Here is a 23837-nt window from a genome sequence, read left to right on the forward strand (position 1 = left end):
CACATAAAGGATGTTTGTCTTGTTGCCTCCAACAAGAAGAATTTCCTGCTTCTGGAAGTCTAGTCTGTCAGGGATAAATGTTTTAGCTACATAGGAAGCTGCAATATACTGAGTCAGACTATTGGTCCATCTAGCTCAGAATTGTCTATCCAGATTGGCAGTGGCTTCTCCAAGGTTGCAGGCAGGAATCTCTCCCAGCCCTTTCTTGGAGATGCTGCCAGGGAGAGGACTTGGAACCTAGATGCTCTTCCCTCTAAGGGGAAGATCTTACAGTGCTCACCCATGTAGACTCCCATTCAAATGCAAACCAGGGCACACTCTGCTTAGCCAAGGGGATAATTCATGCTTGCTGCCATAAGACCAGCGTTCCTCTAGTCTAGCTTTCTCCCCAGTGTGTAGGTTTCCCACATGCCAGCCGTTCTTGAAGGGGAGCAACATTTAAACATGCTGCCTCCCCTATGCACTGCCATGTGCTTCAGTGCACACGACATTTCTCAATTTCTGAATGGGCTTTCCAGTGAGAACACAACAGAATCAATATGCATTAAGGACGGAGGGGTTCTGAAATGTGCAGCCCCAGATTCTGCTGGACTACCAAATTTCTACTGTAGGCATAGGTTTGAGGCGGGGGGGGCGGGGAGGAGGGAAGCAATTTTTGTTTTGTTTTGATGATGCATATTAAACATTGCAGTATGCACCGTCCTTGTAGAAGAGGGCATTCTCTCCTGTGAGGAGGTGAAAAGCTGGGGGAAGGCCACCTTCAGCTAAGATGGTGCCTGACATTAGCAGTTTTTGTAAGAGCCTATATTAAAAGGAGAGCTGGTCTTGTGGTAAAGGTAAAGTGTGCCATCAAGTCGATTTCGACTCCTGGCGCCCACAGAGCCCTGAGGTTGTCTTTGGTAGAATCCAGGAGGGGTTGACCATTGCCTCCTCCCACATAGTATGAGATGATGCCTTTCAGCATCTTCCTATATCCTATATTCAGCATCTTCATTCATATATATATATATATATATATATATATATATATATATATATATATCTCCTATATATGCTGCCCAACATACTACCAGCGGGGATTCGAACCGGCAACCTTCTGCTTGGTAGCAAGCATGAATTGTCTGCTTGGAAAGGAAGATGACATGTGCGAGCACTGTAAGGTATTCCCCTCAGGGGCTGGGGCTGCTCTGGAAAGAGCATCAGAAGGTGCAAAGTTCCCTCCCTGGCAGCATCTCCAAGAAAGGGCTGAGAGAGACTCCTGCCTGCAACCTTGGAAAAGCCGCTGCCAGTCTGGGTAGACAATACTGAGGCAGACAGACCAAGGGTCAGACTCTGCAGAAGGCAGCTTCCTAAGTTCCTAAAAACAATTTACACTTGAAAAACAGTTGTCCATATAATCAGTGGTGCCTTTTTAGGAGATGCAAAAGGGTTTTGATTGATTCATTTGACTGACTGATTAAAGCTTGCAGCTCTAAGTTCCGACAGAAGATGGCTGAGGCGCCAAGAGACATATTTCTCCTCCAGCACAAGAAACTGCTCAGCACTTACATTCGGCTTTCGAATGCATGCTTCTGCAAAGCAAGGCTCACCGGTGTCTCAGGATGTTCTGCAAAAGGTAGAACCCCTCAGCCAGAAAAACCTCATCTCTTTGAGCCGCATTATGTGAAGAGGCACAGGCCCCATTTCCTTACAACGTTGAACCACTAGCTGGGTGTGCCTCGAATAGGCACAGATTCATTCAACTGTACCATTTGACCAGCACGAACAAATTGCACAATGTTGCTGTCGGGCACAAGGCTGTTAACAGGTAAATATTTTAAGAATGATATCTTGTGCTTGACAAGCAGTGGGGAACGGCACCCTAACATCTGGTCTTGTGGTAGCAAGCATGAATTTGCTAAGTGGGGTCCATCCTGGTTTGCCTTTGAATGGGAGACTACATTATTACTATTATTAATTATTATTATATTATTATTACTATTATTAATTCGATTCTATACCGCCCTTCCAAAACGGCTCAGGGCGGTTTACACGGAGAAATAATAAATAAATAAGATGGATCCCTGCCCCCAAAGGGCTCACAATCTAAAAGAAACATAAGATAGACACCAACAACACTCACTGGGGGTGGAGAGTACCAGTTACTCTCCCCCTGCTCAATAAAGAGAATCACCACATTAAAAGATGCCTTTTTGCCAAGTTAGCAAGGGTTAGCATGTGTGGGAACTGTAAGATCTTCCTCTTCGGGGATGGAGCCACTCTGGGAAGAGCATCTATGTTCCAAGTTCCCTCCCTGGCAGCATCTCCAGAAAGGGCTGAGAGAGACTCCTGCCTGCAACGTTGGAGACGCCACTGCCAGTCTGTGCAAACAGTATTGAGCTATGACTCAGTGCTCCCTGTGAGAGGTATTCCCATATGATGGGGACTACAACTCCCATAACCCCCAGTCAAAGGCCACTGCAACTGGGGATTATGGGAGTTGTAGTCAACAACATCCGGGGAACAACGCTGCGATGTTTGAAGACTAAACACTCTTCCTTACCCCATTAACCTCTTCCAAAAACAGTCCCCTTCAAAAGAGGGAGCTCTAACTTTATTTTTTAATTTCGCAGTTCTTTCTTAATGGAAGTTGGTTTGGAAATCCTGGACGGAGCCACACGAAGTCAGCTGTGTCTAAGACTAGCTTGAGCCCCATTCGTTCCAATTTGATTTTGTCATGACGCAAGGTTGTCTGGATTCTGTCCTCAGTCAAAATTGCAATTCATACATTCTAAAGAGCAGCAGAAAATCAACGTTCCCCAGCGTTACCTTTACCTGCATTCCTGACATTTTCTCGGGGGGTTCTGGGGACTGGATCTCACAAGAAGGACACGTCACTTGGTACCATGAGACCTGCAGGAAAAAGAAGAATTATTAGATAAGAAGCTGGGATGGGCACGGAGCATCTGCGCCTCCAGTTCCCCACTGCGGCCGTCTTCTTCCCCACCTGCCCGCCAGCCGCCTTCTTCCCCGCTCGCCCACCCACCTACACCGCCACCTTTTTTCCACATGCCCGTTGCCTTCTTTGGCCGCCATTTTCTTTGCCCGCCCTCCAGCTGCCGCCATTTTATCCCCTGTCACTATCTGGGTGGCTGCCATGAACTCTCACAAGAGCTGCCATGCAATTAGCGACGGGTACGCCTAAAATTGATATAGATAGATAGATAGATAGTCTATGCACACAGAAGCCACCTAACCGGCGCAGCGGGGAAATGACTTGACTAGCCAGAGGTGGCCAGTTCGAATTCCCGCTGGTGTGTTTCCCAGACAATGAGAAACACCTATGTCGTGCAGCAGCTATACAGGAAGGTGCTGAAAAGCATCATCTCATACTATGTGGGAGGAGGCAATGGTCAACCCCTCCTGTATTCTACCAAAGACAACCACAGGGCTCTGTGGTTGCCAAGAGTCAATACGTACTGGATGGCACACTTTACCTTTTACCTTTACTTTCACAATACAAAAGAACTACATTGTCACACAGGAACAGTCGTCATTATCAATAATGTCATGTATCAAAAATATGAGTATTCATTCTTTTTTTAAATACTGCCAGATATGTACATCTCTAGGTGGTGTACATCTCTAGTAAAGCTGTGCTGTTGAGTCGGTGTCGAACCGGCAACGTCTGGCTTGCTAGTCAAGTCATTTCCCCGCGACGCCATTGGGTGGTTGCCCAAATCACCCCTTAGACCTCTCTAAATGGTCTGACTTGGGAGAAGGTAGCTCTCCTAGGTTGCCATCACAGTGCATGGACACTTGCAGAGCAGAACTTATATTGGGACCAGGGAGGAGAGCTGGTCTTGTGGTAGCAAGCATGAATTGTCCCCTTTGTGAAGCAGGGTCTGCCCTGGTTTGCATTTGGATGGGAGACTACATGTGAGCAGTGTCAGATCTTTCCCATAGGGGATGGGGCTGTCGTTCAGTGGCAGAGCATCTGCTTTGCATGTAGACAGCTCCAAGTTCCCCTCCTGGCAAGCCCAGAGAGGTCTGAGAGAGATTCCTGCCTGCAAGCTTGGAGAAGCCGCTGTCGGTCTGTGAAGACAATACTGAGCTAGATGGACCAATGGTCTGACTCAGTATATGGCAGCTTGCCATGTTCCTACATTCTGTTGCACAAGTGCATGCATGCTGTCGTAAGCAGTAGTAATAAGGAGTCGCGCAACCACACTCTTGCTCAACACTGCCAGGGCTGGCTTTTACCTGTGCAGAAGTGGTGGCCAAATCAGTAATGTCAGTGCTGCGCATCATTTCAGCCACTAAGGATAAGAAGAAAGAGGCGGACAAGGGGACAGAACCCACATGCTCTTTGGAGACCTGACATAGGGACACAGGAAGCTGCCTTCTACTGAGTCAGAGCATTGGTCCATCTAGCTCAGTATTGTCTTCACAGATGGCAGCAGCTTCTCCAAGACTGCAGGCAGGAGTGTCTCTCTCAGCCCAATCTTGGAGGTACTGCCAGGGAGGGAACTTGGAACCTTCTGCATGTAGGATGGGATACCCGTGTGAATCAATAATACCATCTTGCGTCGCATTGCAAAGATCCAGCCCCACTTCCTGCTTCTCATCACCATCTTTTTCTTCAGCCATTCCCCCCGCCCCAGAAGATAGCAAGAGACCACCCACACAGAGACCCCAAACTCAGCCTTTTGCAAAGAGCCTTTCAGAGCGTCACCCTTTGTTAAAAAAAACCACTGGCTCACTTCTGAACGCCCCTTGACCTGCATCCGGAAGGGCTGATGGATGGCCGTCTTTGGAGGATCCATCAGCGCTTCATGGATTGCGAGGGAAAGCTCGGGGGAAATCATGATTCCTGAACACGCTGCAAATCTAGCATGGCTAGAGAGTTGTCTCGCTAAGGAGGCACGCACAAGCTTCTTTCCACAAATGGCGGCAACAGGACAGACTGTTTAGACTGTCGCTAAGGCAGAGCTCCACGGCTTCGGCCCTCGCACGGAGGTTGGACTACAATTCCCATCATACCTGTCTGTTGGCTGGTGTGGCTGGGGATGATGGGAGCTGTAGTCCAGAAACGGCTGGAGAGCCAACGTTGTGCAGCCCTGCTTTAATGCAATGCGGAATATTTTGCCACCATCTATTTTGCAAGGTGAGAGTCACAAGCACAGTGCAAACAGTGGCTGATAGCCCGGCAGAATTACTCCTGTGAAGTCCTAATGAAATGAAGTAGTCCCTCAGAGTAACTGCTAAGTCGTCCTCTTAGCTTAGACGAGGGGTGTGCACAAAACCAGAAAACCCGGTTCGGCCCGAATTGAGCCCAACTGGGTCCAGTCTGGTTTTGTGCACATTCGAAACAGGCCCGGTTCGATTCGAATCGAGCCCAGTCCGGGGAATTTGAAGCCATACTGGTAAAGGGGAATCCGGTAAGGATTCCCCTTTACCATTAAAGGGGCGGGGAGGGGGCAGGGGGCTTAGCTAAAGAGAGTTGTCTTGATGTCAAGCCGTGCTGACCACACAGTACTGGGCTTTTCTCGGGCCCTTTAAGAGAGACGGAGCCCTCTCTTAGGAGCTCTGGGAGGAAAGCACTTTCCCAGCATTCATTACATGTCCTTCAAGATGGTGCAAGGACCCAAGAGGGCTCTAGTTCCCTGAATGATGCTGGGCAAAGTGCAGCTTTGCATGATTCGAATGTGTGGCCATCTCTGTGCGGTGACACTGGGATGGCGCAGAACAGTCAAGCTCTGGCCGAAGCTTCATAAAGGTAAGGTGTGCCGTCAAGTCGATTTCGACTCCTGGCGCCCACAGAGCCCTGCGGTTTTCTTTAGCAGAATACAGGAGGGGTTGACCATTGCCTCCTCCCGCGCAGTGTGAGATGATGACACCTTTCAGCATCTTTCTATATCACTGCTGCCTGATATAGTACCAGCGGGGATTCGAACCGGCAACCGTCTGCTTGTTAGTCAAGCATTTCCACGCTGTGGCACTTAAGGTGATGAAAGCTTCATACCGGCCCACTAAAGATTTAGCCAGGGAGTCGCACTTAAGGTTGATGGGGGTCGCCATGGACTCCCGGGCCTTAAAATGAAGAACACTAGGAGCATAGGAAGCTGTCTTTTACTGAGTCAGACCCTTGGTCCATTTAGCTCGGTATTGTCTACACAGGCTGGCAGCGGCTTCTCCAAGGTGACAGGTAGGAATCTCTCTCAGCCCTATCTTGGAGATGCTGCCAGGGAAGGAACTTGGAACCTTCTGCATGCAAGCAGGCAGGTGTGCTTCCCAGAACGGCCCCATCCCCTCAGGGGAATCTCTTACAGAGCTCACACATGTAGTCTCCCATCCAAATTCAAGCCAGGGTGGACCCTGCTTGGCAAAGGGGACAATTCATGCTTGCTACCATGAGACCAGCTCTCTTCCTGCTTTCGGAAGTGTAGGAAGGGCCGGTTCTCACCGTCAAAACAATGCTGGTTGGACGAGAATCCGGGATCCTTGCAGGGCGTGTGATCCCGCAGGGCTTCACGGAGACCCAACTGAGTGAGGGGCCCTTGCGGCTTAAAAGGCTGAAACAAATGCTGGTCTCCACCAAGACCAGTGTAAGAGGGATTCCCCGATGTTGTTGACTACACCTCCCATCATCCCCAGCCAAAGGCCACTGCAGCTGGGGATTCTGGGAGTTGTAGTCGACAAGATCGGGGAATCCCTCTTACAGGAAACACTGACCAAGGCATTTCAAATCCCGCCCTGGATGAAAAAACAAACTGCTTTTTTCTTGTGTTAAAACCCCAGGAGAGCAATTTACTATTGGCACACCATTCATGGGTACAGGATCCGGTTAAGGGTCAATAGTGCTCCCTTGTTCCCTCTTCCTTGCAGACGAGCAAGGAGCCTTCGTGGCCAGAGGGCTGCTCTTGAGATACAACCCGATCTGGCAGCGTGGCAGTGCTTTGCAAGGGGGTAGGGGTGGAGATAAGAGTTGCCATGCCCCCCCAAATTCCGGGTTTCACCCAGATTTTAAGCGTCTCACCCAGATTGCTTAGCCCACTCAGATTCGCCTGGATTTCAGCTTTCATTAAAAAACAACAACACTTCTCCGCTTTAGGCCTTGTAGAAGCAGAGTTATGGAGCAAAACGTGAAGTCACTATTCTGCTCAAAATTTATATCCAAGCCAATTTACATAAAATGCAAATTAGGCACCCGGACTTGGAAAGTCAGGATATGGCAACCCTAGGCGGAGAGAAATAATTAAACCATGAGGCGACGGCGATCCAACCCAAACCCAAGTCACAGAAGCTCAACGTGATCAGGACGGCACAGCCGCCTGGTAGAGAGCAATATTCCTCTGAAGCGACTTCCTGCAACTGAAATGATTCAAAGTGACAGCCCTTTTAAAAAATTAATGCATGGTTCCATCATTTTTGCTCTCTGAGTATGTGCCCTTCAATCGTCTAAAGCAAAAAAAAAAAAACAACCTCAAACAGAGGCCAGTTTTCACTGCTATTTTTAGCCGGCACTTTTAAAGTGAATTCTTTCAGCTTTGATACCTCTAGACTGACTTTCTTTGAATGCAGAGATGTTGTTGAACTACAACTCCCATTATCCTGAATCACAATGGTCTTTGGCCACTGCAGCTGGAGATGATGGGAGCTGTAGTCAAACAACATCTGGAACCCAAAGTTAAGGACTCCTGAGTTAAAAGGATTCATAGCTCTCCATATTTTACAAGTAGCCTTTGACCAATGTGGCTAGGGATGATGGGACCTGTAGTCCAACAGCATCTGGGGAATTAAGCTTGGTAACCTCTGGGTGAATGAACGAGCGAATGAATGAATTTTATTTAACACATTTCTGCACCGTCCCAAACTCATGTCTCTGGGCGGCTTACAATAAAAACACCATTAAAACAAAATTAAAACATGAAAACAATTTAAAACGTGTTTTTAAAAGTATTAACTATTAAAACTGCAAATCTAATTAAAAGTCAGGGTGAGCAGATGTTTGTTCACCCAAAGATCTTGACTGACCTTTTATAAATTGCCAGAGATGGGGAAGGCTCTAATTTCAACAGCGAGCTCATTCCAGAGCCTTGGGGCAGCAACAGAGAAGGCCCATCCCTGACTAGCCACCAGATGGGCTAAAACTCATACAATGAACGAAGATGTCTTTAATCTGGCGACAGTCCTGGTTGAGATGACACATGCACCTTTTAAGCGCGACAGAGGAAAGAGCATCGAAGGAACTGGACATAAGCCTGTGCCATGCGCTTCGGTCGCCTGCTAGTATTCAGCAGCACACACAGCTTTCTCCCTGGTATTTGCAAGGCATCAAAGGCAGGAACATAACGTAAAAATGCATGGGTCCCATGAAAGCTCTCTTCCAATGGAGATCACTTCATGCATCTGAGATAGCGGGCCGCTCTAGTTCACAAAAGCTTGTGCCACAATAGACCTGTTACAGGGAACCTTATAGACACCTTCCAAAGAATGAGCACTCTTGTGTTCATACATGCTACGTTTCCTATTATAATAATGGGAAGCTCTTTGCAGGAGACAAAAGCCAAGACACCTAGTAAGAAGGCTGGCCCCACAAATCTCCCTCAACAGCAGCCTGAAACGGCTAACAAACAGCTGCACCCTCAAGCAAGGAGATCCGGCCAGTGGGGCCGGTTGTCACCCCACGGATGGCTACTCTGCGTCCCATGGGCAAAGCACAGGTAAGGCATTCTCCAGCATCAAGGACTTTCACCCCATAAGCCCCTGGGGTGTGTTAGGAAGCCCAAACGTTCCGTCCCTCGTTGCCCTGCTCCTTGAGGAAATGCTCACCGAGGTCAGCTTTGAAAACATAAGCCACCTCCAGCCTCAGAGGCAAGGTACCTCTAAATAGAAGTCGCAGGAGAGCGGGCCTGCCTTCAGCTCTTGCCTGTGGGCTTCTCAGGGGCATCTGGTGGGCCACTGTGTGAAAGAGGATGCTGGACTAGATAGGGTATATATATATATGTAGGTAAATAGTAAAGAGAGCCAGCTTAGCATAGTGGCTTGAGTGTTGGACTAGGAAGACCCGAGTTCGAATCCCCATTCAACCATGAAACTCACTGGGTGACCCTGGGCCAGTCATGTCTCTCCCAGCCTAACCTACCTCACAGGGTTGTTGTGAGGATAAAAATAACTCTGAGCTCCTCAGAGGAAGAGCGGGACAGAAATGTAATAAATAAATAAAATAAGTAGATACGGTATGTATATGGATTCTCTACAAACCCACTTGCCAGCTCGTCAGTGGCGAGTGCTCCCAGCTCTCTGGCAAGCAGTACACCCAGCCCCACACAGCTCTCCTCCTTGGGAATCTCATTTCCACTGCCATTTTTGAAGAGGTACAAAATAGCAGGGATTCTTGCCGAGCAGAAGGAGAGGCCTCCCACGGCTTCTGACCATCTCTATCTCCCAGTGCAAACGACCCGCAGACCTACTTCTCTCCTAAGCCCTCTCCTGTGTGACAGAAAGGGACGGGGGGGGGGGATTGTGGCAACCAGAAATAACGGCTGGCTAGTGAGCTAAGCCCAAATGTGTGGATTCCTGCCACGGTGCATTTATACACACCACGGCGAGTCAGGGTGGGCACGTGAGCTGAAGGGAGAGCATGGTTTTAGCGACACGCCTCCCGTTACAGAGCGGGTGAAAAGCTGCCGAAAGGGGGCACGTTAAAACAAACAAAACAAAAAAACAACAAACCACAGAGGCATGGGAATTCCCCTTCCCCAAACATGCCCCTCTGTACGAAAACAAAAGAGAAAATGTATGTGCGAGGGGCCACATGTCACAGTTCTGCAGGCACAGCAGACCGCAAGCCGGAGTGGAAACAACTTTTCTTCACCTTCCACACAGCCTGAGCTCTGTAACGTCCTCCGAGAGAAGCAAGCCCCTCCTGCAATGGGTTACTTAAGCAACTTTTGATGAACTTGATGAAGGGCCCAGTACAGACTCTCAAAAGCAAGAGGCAGGGGACCAGTGACAACCTTTTACACTTTGGATTAGATTCGGGTTGTTCCTTGATAAAAGAAATAGGCATGGATTCAACATTCATTTTTTTAGCATGAACAGCCTTTAAGAGAGTCCCCAAAACATTTATTATATAAATATATATAGGTTAGTTAGTTGGTTGGTTGTTTATTTACGATCTTAGATCAAACATCAATAGACACAGAATATACACAGTAAAGAGAGAAAACAAAAACGGAAACAAAATCTAAAATGTTATCAAGTACATAAAATCAGGAACCTTTGACAGTAACCGATTGCTGTGCTCTAGCTTCTCTTAGTTTGGTCAATGTGTAACAGAATTTAGCAACTGCCAGGGATATTGTTGGGTCCCTATCTTCTAATAAACATGTATGAATCATCTCCACTGAGTGGCTTTTAAGATCTTTCAGGTACTGAGATAAAAATAAAAATATCTATATGTATGTATATATGTATATAAAAGCCTTGCCTTTAGTGATGTTTAAATGGACTTAAATAGTTTTTAATTTTTATTTTAATGGGATTTTTAAACGGCATTTACTCGAACAGAAGGTGACTCGGAATTTAAGGCAACCCCCGTAGAAACAGGAGAAATATACAGACCTATATTTCGCCCAAAGGATCAGGACTCTGAATTGAAAATAACCCCCCAATTTCTAACATCAAAGAACTTGGGGCGGGGGGGGGACCTCAGCCCTCCAACTCCCATCATCACTACTGGCCCTTGTGGCTGGGGATTATGGGAATTGTAGTGCAGCAACGACTGGAGGGCTAAGGTTGTGCACCCCTGACCCAGAATCAGATCTGGAAACTACCAGCCACTGGAAACTATTAATGCTGGAAACTACCAGCCTTTGTGTCTCCGTAAAGCAGGGCTGGGCAAACTTGGCCCTCCAGATGTGGTTGAACTACAACTCCCATCATCCCTAGCCACATGCTGCCAGGAAGGACAGTGTTCCTTTCTCTGCCTCTCCATCTGTCCCTTTCCTTCCCGCTTGCTGGGCTCAATTCTGGCCGTCCCAGGAGTCTCTTGCTGCACCCAGAAACTAGATTGCTGCCCCACAACCATTCATTCAAGGCTGTACAGCCTCAGGCCAGAATCCTTCCCCCGTCCCACCTGTCGGCCCCAGCAATTGCTATATTTAGCACCCCCTCCGCAAAAGGGAAACCCCCAGCGCTCAGTATCTGCTATTAATAGGAGGTGGCCCTGGAAAGCATCTGCCCTAAACAGGTGGGCGCTTTCTTTCTTTTTTGAAAGATCGGTCTGCCTTCTAAACCAGGTTTCCCAGGTCCAATAATGCAACCACTACACCAGGCCTGCTCAACTTCGGCCCTCCTGCAGATGTTGGCCTACAACTCCTATAATTCCCGGCTACTGGCTACAGTGGCTGGGGATTATGGGAGTTGTAGTCCAAAAACAGCTGGGGGGCCTAAGTTGAGCAGGCCTGCACTACACCCTAGGGGAGGAGATCTGGTCTTGTGGTAAAGGTAAAGTGTGCCGTTGAGTTGATTTCGACTCCTGGCGCCCACAGAGCCCTGTGGTTGTCTTTGGTAGATTACAGGAGTGGCTGACCATTACCTCCTCCCGCGCAGTACGAGATGATGCTTTTCAGCATCTTCCTTGATCGCTGCTGCCCAATATAGGTGTTTCCCATAGTCTGGGAAACTTACCAGCAGGGATTCGAACTGGCAACCTCTGGCTTACTAATGACTTATTTCCCTGCTGCGCCATTAGGTAGGCACTTGATAGCAAGCATGAATTGTCCCCTTTACAAAGCAGAGTCCAGCCTGGTTTGCATTTGAATGGGAGACCTGTGAGCACTGTAAGATATTCTCCTTAGGGGATGGGGTCGCTCTGGGAAGAGCATCTGCCTGCTTGCATTCAGAAGGTTCCCAGTTCCCTTCCTGGCAGCATCTCCAGATAGGGCTGAGAGAGACTCCTGCCTGCAACCTGGGAGAAGCCGCTGCCAGTCTGTGAAGACAATACTGAGTGAGATGGACCAAGAGTCTGATTCGGTAGACGGCAGCTTCCTATGTTCCTACCTACCTACACAGAACCTCAACTGCCATTTTGATGCCTTGTTGCCACCCAGTTCGGAGAGGTCCTTTCGGAGCACTTCACATCCTGTTCTGGATTCCACAACCTGGAAATGCTAGGCCGGGGTGCACAACTCAAATGCCCTAGTGGGCCAGAACCAACCACAGCTTGGTGTGCGGAGACCGAGGTCAGTTTTTTTTTAGCACATTAATCTTTACATTCAAATCAATTATTAAAAATATGAACGAATACAGTTGTTAGTTACTTGTTGATCTCCCCCCGAACCCTGTCATAGGCACATAAGAAGCTGCCATATACTGAGTCAGACCACAGGTCCATCTAGCTCAGTATTGTCTGCACAGACTGGCAGCGGATTCTCCAAGGGTGCAGGCAGGAATCCCTCTCAGCCCTATTTGGAGATGCTGCCAGGGAGGGGACTTTGAACCTTCTGCTCTTCCCAGAGCGGCTCCATCCACAAGGGGAAGATCTTACAGTGCGCACACAGGTAGTCTCCCATTCAAATGCAAACCAGGGCAGATCCTGCTTAGCAAAGGGGACAGTTCATGCTTGCCACCACAAGACCGGCTCTCCTCCCTTGCCACCTCTCCTCCTGTCAAGGGAACTCTCTCCTGTGAAGGGACCCACAGTTTCTAACTAAGAATATAGGCCAGAAAATTGGCCTTATCCCTGCTGAGTCAGTGGGGCATCTGGGGTACATGCGTACCCCAAACAATTGCCAAGTCCTCTCCTCTCCCTAGAGTGCTCCTGCTTTCAGGCTTCAATCCTAGACATGCTTACTTGGGAGTAAGCCTCATTGGGTACACTGTGGGAGGAATTTCCAAACAAACATGCATAGGATGGCATTGTAAGCTGGTTTCCAGCGGCCATGTTGCTGCAGGATGTGCCTGCCTGAGGAGCAGTTAAAAAAGAAGAACCACCACCGGCAGGTCAGATCGGGCCCCCAGGCCTTATGCTGTGCAGGCCTGTTCTATACCTTCTATATGAGGTGGGTCAGGCGAACGACACGGTCGCGCCTAAGCATCCTCCACCTGCTCGTATCCATGCCACCAATTGCTCGAATCGTGCCAACTTGGATGCTAAGATTTGGGCAGAACCAGAACTGGATGTTGCCGATGCACCATCTGGTCCTATTCAGTTTGGTACCTTCCAGGATAGGTTGCCCGAGGAGGTGGACAGGCTGCTCGGAAAGTCTGAGACCTCCCACACGCATGCGCGTAGCCTGGATTAACACCCAGGCCCTCAAACAGTCAGTCGGTCTTTCTAAGTGGGAACAAGAACCCCAAGACGGGAAACGCACCCAGGCAGGCAGAGAGATTCCACAGCCCCCCCCTCAAGTCCCGCCTGCTGCGTGGGCTTCTCTGAACAATCAAAACTTTGTCTTGTCTGGGATTGACCCCCTGAGGATGAATGAGATCACGGGCAAAAAGGCATCGGACAAGGGATTTCTTAGTCCAGCCCATCTCCTTTCGACGGGGGAAAGGCGTAGGTGGCCGGGGAAGAATATATGGACAGAGCATTCACAACTGTCTGGAGTTTCAACAGGAAGGAGAGTGACAACACCAGCGTGGTGTAGTGGTTAGAGCAAATAAATAAGTATACCAACCCTGAATGGCTTGTGCCCAGAGTATATAAGAGCGTGCTTTCTTCTCCATGAACCCCGCCGCCGATTAAGATCTTTGGGGAGGTCCCAAGGTGGGCTCTACACTTTGCTCATTCAATACTGCGTGCCTAAGACCCTTCTCTTACTGCCCGCTATAGCCTTATAGCCTGACAGTTCTCGAGTTTTATTACTTACACACTGGTATGCATTTTTGTCTTTTTATGTCTTCTAACCTTTTTACATCCCTTTTCATGCCCCCCATCTTCTTATGACCTTTTATGCCTTTTGTGCTTTTATATGACTTTTATGTCTTTTTATGCTCTTATGCTTCTTGTGTATTTTTTTTTAATGTACACAAGAAGCATTATGTACACAATCTCTATTATAAGCAATAAAATAAGAAATAAAAACATGTAGAACAGGAGCTCTCAAATTTGGGTTCCCAGCAGTGTTCCCTCTAAGGAGTGCACATGTGTGTGCACTCACACATCTTTTGATGTCCACTCAGTTAATTCAGATCCCGCTCAGGTTGAATCAGGAAGGCCCCGTTCTGGATGCATCTGGGCACACACTGTCTTGATACTTCCACCCAGAACAAAACTCATTCTGCACAGAGATGAAAAAATATTAGAGAGAACACTGGTCCCCAGATGTAGAACCACAGCTCCCATCATCCAAAGGTCACTGTGGCTGGGAATGATGGGAGTTGTAGTCCAACAATATCTACAGACCCAAGATTGGAGACCCCTACTCTATATCTTGCATAATTGTATAAATTCCTATAGTGTTCTCCTTTACCTATCTTTCTGTCTATGATGTAAAAATAGGTCTCCACAAGGCTTTGAGGGTTGGTTTCACCCATGCAATAATTTTTGCACATGACATCCTGGCAAAAACTAGGAGCTGCCAGCAGAGGGGAGACAAGTTCACACCAGAAAGCAGCCCCCATCTTGTGCAGAGAAAGGCACAGGGAGATAAGGTCCTCAACCAGACAGCAGAAGGGGAGGTGGGGACTAGAGGCAACAGCTCAAGAAAGAGACCGGAAGGTGCAAACAGCTGAGATATAAGCTATCCAAGGGGGAAGAAGAAGCAGAACCAGAGGGAAGACAGGCAGAGAGAGCGCCACCTTTTAATAACGTAGTGGCTCTGTTAAAATCATGCAACCCTAAATACGGCATCTGTTGGCTAGTTTAGAACTCGGCTTTTGTTTTAAAGACAAAGCAAGCTTCCAGTCCTCAAACTTTTTTGAAAATGTGAAACCAAGCTGCAAAAACCACAAGATTCCAGCAGACTTGGGTGGCATTCCCAAGATCCAGAATCCTCTCTCCGCCCTTCTGTAACTGACCCCTTTACCTATGCCCTAAATACTTCAACAGCCTCCTATATCCAATGCCAGTCTCCCCACCATTCCAGTCCTGAGCAAAGATCTCTAAGCTTGGTAGCAACACTGACTTGCTGCTGAACTCCAACCCACCACCCCCAATCTCTCCCCTCAATATAGAAGACTTCCAAAGAAGCAAATACCTGCCCGTTTTTAAATGTCCCCATCTTATGTCACAACGCTGGCTACAAGGCTGTGTGTCCCCTGCAGTTACTCCTCCTGTGAACTTGGACTCACAATCAATCCAGGGGGGAAATACGACAAATGTTATTTCCTTATCGCCCATGGTCCAGAGTCCTGGGCGTGGCAAGAGTGTACGTACATGGCAAATCCGTCAATTTGTGCCTCTCAGTTGGTGTCACAATTGTGTTGCCAATCTGTGCCACAAAAAGCCGCACACCCACTTCTGGTACAGTACAGTTCCCACCTGTGGTTTCCAGTACCCAGCATGCACTGCATTTCAAAATGGCTGCCATACATCAGCCAATACTGGCAGGTGCAGGAATAGTTGTGTGGTCCAGATCCAAAGTCCCAAGGAGCCCGATGCAGGCAACTTTTGGTTTTAATGCAAATCCATTTACTTTAAAATGTAATATTCCATCAATCCAAGCCCATAAAAGCACACTTTTGTGGCAGCATATGGAACCATGCAAACTTCCTCAATAAAATCAAGTAACTGCCACCCTAACAGAACAGATTCAGATCAGTGATGGATATTTTGTGTGCCCTTTTTGATATTGATACTGCTGGGTTTTCGAACAAGACAATATCAGGGCGATGAATAAACAGACTCCCGTTCTTCGGACAAAATTCTTAGACCAGATAACCCAGGTTTCTTAGAGGCTGATAACCCAGGTTTAGATGCTTGTGTGAAGAGGCTCGCTGTTTATATTATGGATTTAAGTGGGAAAATAAGATATAAAACCGTGTAGAAGAGGGAGTCTCAAACTGGGATCCCCAGATGTAGAACCACAGCTCTCATCATCCAAAGGCCACTGTGGCTGAGAATGATGGGAGTTGTAGTCCGAGAACATCTGCAGACCCGAGACTGGGAACCCCTGCTCTATATCTTACATAGTTTTATACACTCCTATAAGGTTCTCCTCTAATTATCTTTCTATGGTGTGAAAATGGGTTTCTTAGAGACTGGATTCCTAAATAAATGCACCGTTATTTACTTTCTAAAAAGAAAAGAAAAACAAAATCTAGCCAAAAGCCAAAAATTCAAAATCTAAGCCAAAATTCAAAATCTAGGCAAAAGCCCTAGTCTAGAGGTGCACAACTCCAGCCCTCTCGCTGTGGCTGCACTACAACTCCCATCATCCACAGCCACCATTGCCAGTAGTCAAGGATGATGGGAGCTGTAGTCCAAAGACAGCCAAAGGGCTGACGTCCTTCACCACTGCCCTGGTCCATGTGAAATCTGTCTGAACCTATGGGGACCGGCCAAACCAATCCTAACCATTCAATAATTCTTAACAGAGATGCCATCTCTTTCCCAGGCAGGGCTCCTGCGCCTTCAATAACTGCAACTAGAAATCCGGCAGATGAGTGCCCGACACTCTATGCTGAGCAACGGTTGGCTTTTCCTACTCAAGGGACTATTAAGAGTAAAAGACTCCTGATGCAATGGAGAAGGTGGAAACCTTAATTCTTAACTTCCAGATACTATTTCTGAAATCAACCACGGTTGGCCTCCTGATTAAATCAGGGACTATCCACATCCACAGAGCAAGGGGACACAGAGCTTTTGGTGCCCATTTAAACCATAGCCACTCCACTGTTATCTCCACAACAATCCTGTGAGGTAGGTTAGGCCGAGAAATAGTTACTGACCCTAGGTCACAGGGGTAGGAACACAGGAAGCTGCCTTATCTTGAGTCAGACGATCAGTCCTTCTAGCTCATTGTCTACACGGAGAGGAGAGCTGGTCTTGTGGTAGCAAGCATGACTTGTCCCCTTAGCTAAGCAGGGTCCACCCTGGTTGCATATGAATGGGAATCCCCAGAAGGTTTCAAGCTCCCTCCCTGGCTTCTCCAAGACAGGGCTGAGAGAGATTCCTGCCTGCAAACTTGGAGAAGCTGCTGCCAGTCTGTGAAGACAATACTGAAGCAGATTTAGGCCAGACATCAAGAACTATTTCCTGATGGATGTTGGAGCCATTCAGCAGTGAAACAGTGGTAGGCTCTCCTGCTCTGCTAACCTTGGCTGAGCAAAGAGGCACCTTTTTACAGAGGCGATTCTCTCTCTTGAGCAGGGGGAGAGCAACTGGCCCTATCCATCCCCAGCACAGCATACCTCCAGTGGCTGTTGCTGGTGTCTCTCTTCTGTTTCTTTTTTTAAAAATTGTGAACTCTTTGGGAATAGGGAGCTATTTTATTTATTTTTATCTATGTAACCCGCTTTAGGAACTTTTGTTGAAAAGTGGTATATAATTATTCGTCGTATCGTGTCGTGTCGTATCGTATCGTATCGTATCGTCTTCAATCAGAGGCTGGGCGGCCCTCTGTCGAGTGTGCAGTAGCAGCTTCCCAAACTGAGCAAGGGGTTGGACTAGGAGACCTCTATGGTCCCTTCCAACTCCAAAATTTGCGAGTAAGCTGGTAGGTGGCGATGACAGGAGCAACATTTGGGAACTAAAGCCTGAGAGCCCCTGAGTTAATCCTTCAGATTTTAATGCCTCTTTAATGTGCAGTTTCATTTCTGAAGTTAGGCCACCTGCTGATGCTTTTACCAATACGACAAATATTTATATACTGCTTTTCAACCAGAGTTCCCAAAGCGATAGATAGATATATAAATACGTGAAATGTCTCCCTGTTCCCAAAGGGTTCACAATTTAAAAAAAGAAACAGAAGATAGACACCAGCAACAGACACTGAAGGGATGCTGTGCTGGGGATGGATAGGGCCAGTTGCTCTCCCTCTGCTAAAAAAAAGAGAATCACCCCTTCAAAAAGGTGCCTCTTTGCTCAATTAATGAGCCACCTAATTTTATTCATCCATTCATTCATTCGATTTCTATACCGCCCTTCCAAAAATGGCTCAGGGCGGTTTACACAGAAAAATAATAAATAAATAAAATAAGATAGATCCCTGTCCCCAAAGGGCTCACAATAAAAAAAGAAACACAAGATACGACACTGCTAATGGCGCAGCGGGGAAGCAACCCGCCTAGAGAGCAGGAGGCTGTGGGTTCGAATCCCTGCTGGTGTGTTTCCCAGAATATGGGAAACCCCTATATCGGGCGGCAGCGATACAGGAAGGTGCTGAAAAGCATCATCTCATACTGCATGGGAGAAGGCAGTGGTAAAACCATCCTGTAGTCTACCAAGGAAACCACAGGGCTCTGTGGTCGCCAGGGGTCGACACCGACGGGACGGCACCACCTTTCCTTTTTCCTTGCTCAATTAGCTTTATTTATATAATCAAGGTGGGAGGGTGGAAAGTACTCTTCCGTACCAGGCCTCGCCTGGCTTCTTCATGTTCTGCCTGTCCTGGAAATCCATTCCTGATCATGCCTCCTAGGAAGGTAGCAGAAACATGGAAAAGATGTGAGAACTGCTCAAAGATGGGAGGGGGGAGTGTTTATTTATTCATTGAGCGTACACAGGCAGGGTGGCACAGCGCCAACTGCTCATCTAGGCCCCCGGGGCGCATGGGGCTAAAAATACCAGGGAAAGAGGAACCGAGATGAGGCCACGAGGGTAACAAAACCAGAGGAAGGATGACAGAGAGACCCGTGGCTGCGGGCAGAGAGAAAGTGATGTGAAGACTCTGTGCTTTCAAAACAAAACACCTGCACCGAGAAAAGACATATTCGGCTACCCAGAGGTGCCGAGGGAGCAAATGAGCAGGTGGACTTAGAAGAACATCCAGAGGATTATCGCCCTTCTTGGACTAGAGGAGGAATTCTAGTTCTTCGTTCTAGTTCTTCTTCTAGTCTTGGATGAGATAAGGACTTCTTATTTAGGCCAGCATTCTGTTTCCGCTGCTCTGGGCTTCAGGGACGAAGAGTGAGATATAAATGTAAGTAATTAAATGGTTTCCTCTGTGGCACTCTAAAAAGCAAGACAGAAAAAGTTTTGTCGCTTTTGAACTTGGGTGCTGGAGAAGACTTTTGAGGATACTATGGACAGCCAGGGGAACAAGCAAATGGATCATAGAACAAATCAATCCAGAATTTCCACACGAGCCACAAGTGAACAGGCTCAAACTATCATACATTACATGAAAACCCAGCTCCCTTGAGAAACCCATCATGCTGGGGAAAGTTGAAGGAAAGAGAAGAAGAGGATGACCAGCAGCAAGGTGGATAGACTTGATCACGACAGCAATGAATGCACCACTGGCAGGCCTAATAAAAGGCCAAGGTGAAGACAGATCATCCTGGAGAGAATCTCTCTATGTGGTCGCTAAGAGTCGGCACTGACTTGATGGCACTTAATCATTTACCTGAACCCGACTAGTCTCCCCACCCACATGTTTTTTGATGACAGAAATTAGGGATGTGCGAACAGTTCAAGGGGGGTTCGGTTCTATGTCAAACCGGTTCGGTTTGATGGTTCCGGGGTCAAACCAAAAGGCCCCCCGCCCGGTTCAGTCCTACATCGAACTGAACCCCCATCGATTTGGGGGGATTATGATTTTTTGGGGGTATTTTTTAAAACCTTTAGCCTCTTCGGGGGGCTTCCTCTAGGCCATGGGGGGGGCTGCGAAGGTTCCCCCTCCCCGCCGCCGGCCTCGTTCATCACTGCCGCAGACCATTTTAGCCCCTTTACCTAAATTGGCGCGGCAGCCATTTTCTCCACTGCTGCACATGTGTAAAAGGCCTCTGCGAGGCCTGGCGAAATGGTAAATATTTATGGTAAATATTTTTTTTTAATGGCCGCTGCGCATGTGCAAATGGCCTCTGTGAGGCCTTGGGCCATGCCAGGCCTTGCAGAGGCCATTTGCGCATGCGCAGTGGTGGAGAAAATGGCCGCCGTGCCAATTTACGGAGCAGATAACCTTTGCAGGCTAAAACTCCCATGATCCCCAGCCACAGTGGCCAGGGATGTAGGGAGTTGTAGTCCCACATCTGCAGGAGGGCCAAAGTTGTGCAACCCTGCTTTAGTGGCTATTGCTGGTAGGGGTGTGCACAGAACAGATTCCAGAGGTCCGGTTCGAGTCACACCCGAACCGGAGCACGAGCCAGTTCGAGTCAAACCGCATCCCACCCCCCAGGTTCAGTCCAAATGTCGAACTGGGCTCAAGCAGTTCAGCGGTTCGAGGGGAATGCTGCCTACCGTAATAAAAATTCCTAATAGGGGCAGCAGACAGAGAGTAGCTGTAGAAGTACAAAGCAATGTACACAGTTAACTTTATCCTCACAACATTCTAGTATTAATATTACATTTAAAATTGCCATATTTTGTGCTTTGGCTACAATATTAGGGGACAGATTGTTAAACCGTACAATTCATTGTAGGGAGATTGTAGGTCGGTCATACTGTGAGAACTGTTGCATATCATATTTACATTCCACCATATTGTATCTATGTAGATTGAATATGCTGTCCCGTATTCTTGTATTTTGTTTACATGATGGCTGTGTGTGGACCATAATAAAGATTATCATTATTATTTATCCTCAAAACAACCCTGTGAGGTAGGTTAGGCTGGGAGATAGGTGACTGGCCCAGAACCACAGGAACACAGGAAGCTGCCATATACTGAGTCAGACCATAGTTCCATCTAGCTCAGAATGGTCTACACAGGCTGGCAGCGGCCTCTCCAAGGTTACAGGCAGGAGCTTCTCCCAGCCCTGTCTGGAGATGTTGCCAGGGAGGGAACTTGGAATTTTCTGCTCTTCCCAGAGCGGCTCCATTCCTTAAGGGGAACCTCTTCCAGTGCGCACACATGTAGTCTCCCATTCATATGCAACCAGGGTGGACCCTGCTTAGCTAAAGGGACATGTCCTGCTTGCTCCCACAAGACCAGCTCTCCTCCTCACAGCTTCATAGGAGGTTTCATAGCTGAGTGGGATTTGAACTCAGGTCTCCACACACCCCTCTGACCACTAGACCATGCCAGCTGTCCATCTGCACAGTGTGACCACAGGGGCCCTTCTGCAGCTTGCAATTCTTCCAGGTGTCGTTCCCCTTCCCGCTCTCTCCCCACCCTGGGGAGGGTCAAGACCCCTGCTGGACGACACCCCTACGCAGCGCTGGAGAGGAAAATACCTCCTGTCGCTGACGGAGAAATGAGAGAAAGCCGTCGCCCACCCACTGCCTGGCTTTGCAGCTGACACAGAGACCGCTTTGAGGGCTGCCGGGTGCTCACCACCCACAGAGGCTTGCTTGGCATTAGCCGCGTGGGTCCAGAGGTTAAAACACGGCAGGCCGGCTGGGACTGCTTAGAACCACTCCTTTTCCAGGGTTCTCGTTGCTCTGTAATATAGGAAGCTGCCATATACTGAGTCAGACCCTTGGTCCGTCTAGCTCATTATTGTCTTCACAGACTGGCAGCGGCTTCTCCAAGGGTGCAGGCAGGAGTCTCTCTCAGCCCTATCTTGGAGATGCTGCCAGGGAGGGAACTTGGAACCTAGATGCTCTTCCCAAAGCGGCTCCATCCCCTAAGGGGAATATCTTACAGTGCTCACACTTCTATTCTCCCATTCATATGCAACCAAGGCAGACCCTGCTTAGCTAAGGGGACAAGTCATGCTTGCTACCACAAGATCAGCTCTCCTCTCCCAATCGACAGCCTCCAAACGAGTTCCCTGGAACAAGGATTCCCAGATGTTGCTGACTACAACTCCCATCCTCCCCAGCTAAAGGACTTTGAAGTTGGAGGTGATGGGAATTGTAGTCAACAACTGGGGATCTTTTTTTACAGGGAAGACTGGTCTCTAACACACCTCTGTCCTGCTGGGTTGCACATTAGCAAGGACACTCTGCGCGGGGGTGTGTGTGTGAAGGGAGATAGGGAGAGTTGGTCTTGTGATAAAGGTAAAGTGTGCTGTTGAGTTGGTGTTGATTCCTGGCAACCACAGAGACCTGTGGTTGTCTTTGGTAGGAGGGTTTTTTAATTAATTAATTTATTATTATTATTATTATTATTATTATTATTATTATTAACATTTTATATCCCGCTCTTCCTCCAAGGAGCTCAGAGTACTACATTCTTAAGTTTCTCATCACAACAACCCTGTGAAGTAGGTTAGGCTGAGAGAGACGTGACTGGCCCAGAGTCACCCAGCAAGTATTATGGCTGAATGGGGATTTGAACTCGCGTCTCCCTGGTCCTAATTCAGCACTCTAACCACTATACCACGCTGGCTCTTTACCATTGCCATCTCCCGCACAATACGAGATCATGCCTTTCGCTGCTGCCCAACATAGGTGTTTCCCATAGTCTGTTTCCCACAGTATGGGAAACATACCAGCGGAGATTCGAACCAGCAACCTCTGGCTTGCTAGGCAAGTCATTTCCCCAGTAGCAAGCATGTATTGTCCCTTTGCTAAGCAGGGGTTTGCCTTTGAATGGGAAATGTTTGAGTACTGTAAGATATTCTCCGAGGGGATGGGGCCACTCTGGGAAGAACCCCTGCCTGCTCTCCTGCAGAAAGTTCCAAGTTCCCCCTCTCTGGCATCTCCAGATAGGGCTGAAAGTGACTCTGGTGCCGGCAACCTTGGAGAAGCCACTGCCAGTCTGTGCAGACGATACAAATATGACGGATATTTATACAACTAGAAATAAATAAATAAAATGGCCCCCTGTCCCCAAAGGGCTAACCATCTAAAAAAGAAACCTAAGATAAGACACCACCACCAGCTTCTGGAGGGATGTTGTACTAGGGGATAGATAGGGCCAGTTGCTCTCCCCCGCTAAAAACTAAGCTGGACAGATCAGTGGTCTGTCTCGGTAGATGGCATCTTCCTGTGTTCCTATGAGTTGCATTCCAACAATATTGGAGGAGCCAACGTGGTGAATCCCTTTTGAAACATTTTCATTCCCCCTTTTCCTAGAACTAGAACAGGGCTTGACAAATCCTAGATGCCCGGGGGGCCATGGAGCCTAGAAATGTAACTGTGGCGCCTAGACTAGGATATTCAGAGACAGTAATTTAATAAAATCTTGTTTTGTCCCAGGCAGCCCTGCTTCTGTTCTAAGCCCCTGCTAATTCTATCCCCTGAGCCTTTTGGAAGGGCGATATAAAAGTTTTAATAATAAATAAATACATACATTACATACATAAATTGAGCAAAGAGGTACCTTTCAAAAGTGGTGATTCCCTTTATGTAGCAGGGGGAGAGCAACTGGCCCTATCCATCCCCAGCACAGCATCCCTCCAGTGGCTGTTGTTGGGGTCTCTCTTATTGTTCTTTTTTAGATTGTGAGCCCTCTGAGGACAGGGAGCCTATTTATCTATTTATATCTACGTAAACCGCAGCGGGGAAGTAACTTGCCTAGCGAGCAAAAAGTTGCTGGTTCGAATCCCCGCTGGTATGTTTCCCACCTCTATCGGGCAGCAGCGATATAGCAAGATGCTGAAAGGCATCATCTCATACTGCACAGGAGACGGTAATGGTAAACCCCTCCTGTAAACTACCAAAGAAAACCACAGGGCTCTGTGGTCGCCAGGATTCGACACCGACTCGACAGCACAACTTTACCCTTAAACCACTTTGGAAACTTTTTTTTAAAAAGCGGTATATAAATATTCGTCATATTTGTATTCGCCGTATTCTCACGATGTCACTTGTAAAGGGGATAAATAGCACTCCACAATGCCCATTGCTAAGTCCA

The 23837-nt window shown here is 48.0% G+C and overlaps 1 protein-coding gene across 3 annotated transcripts in view; it reads right to left on the reverse strand.

Moving 5' to 3' along the window:
- Positions 1–23837, reverse strand: part of CSK (C-terminal Src kinase) — a 101521-nt gene that overhangs the window by 23201 nt on the left and 54483 nt on the right. For 2 of the 3 annotated variants that reach the window (XM_053272769.1, XM_053272767.1), the window contains exon 2: positions 2815–2892. In XM_053272769.1, coding sequence (XP_053128744.1) covers positions 2815–2829 — 15 coding nt within the window. In that variant the 5' untranslated portion in view covers positions 2830–2892. Of the gene's footprint in view, positions 1–2814; positions 2893–15188; positions 15228–23837 lie in introns of those variants that run through there. The other variant, XM_053272768.1, reaches the window with a different exon arrangement.

The sequence above is a fragment of the Hemicordylus capensis genome, chromosome 10 (assembly GCF_027244095.1).
Source record: "Hemicordylus capensis ecotype Gifberg chromosome 10, rHemCap1.1.pri, whole genome shotgun sequence".
In the NCBI taxonomy this organism is placed as follows: domain Eukaryota; kingdom Metazoa; phylum Chordata; class Lepidosauria; order Squamata; family Cordylidae; genus Hemicordylus; species Hemicordylus capensis.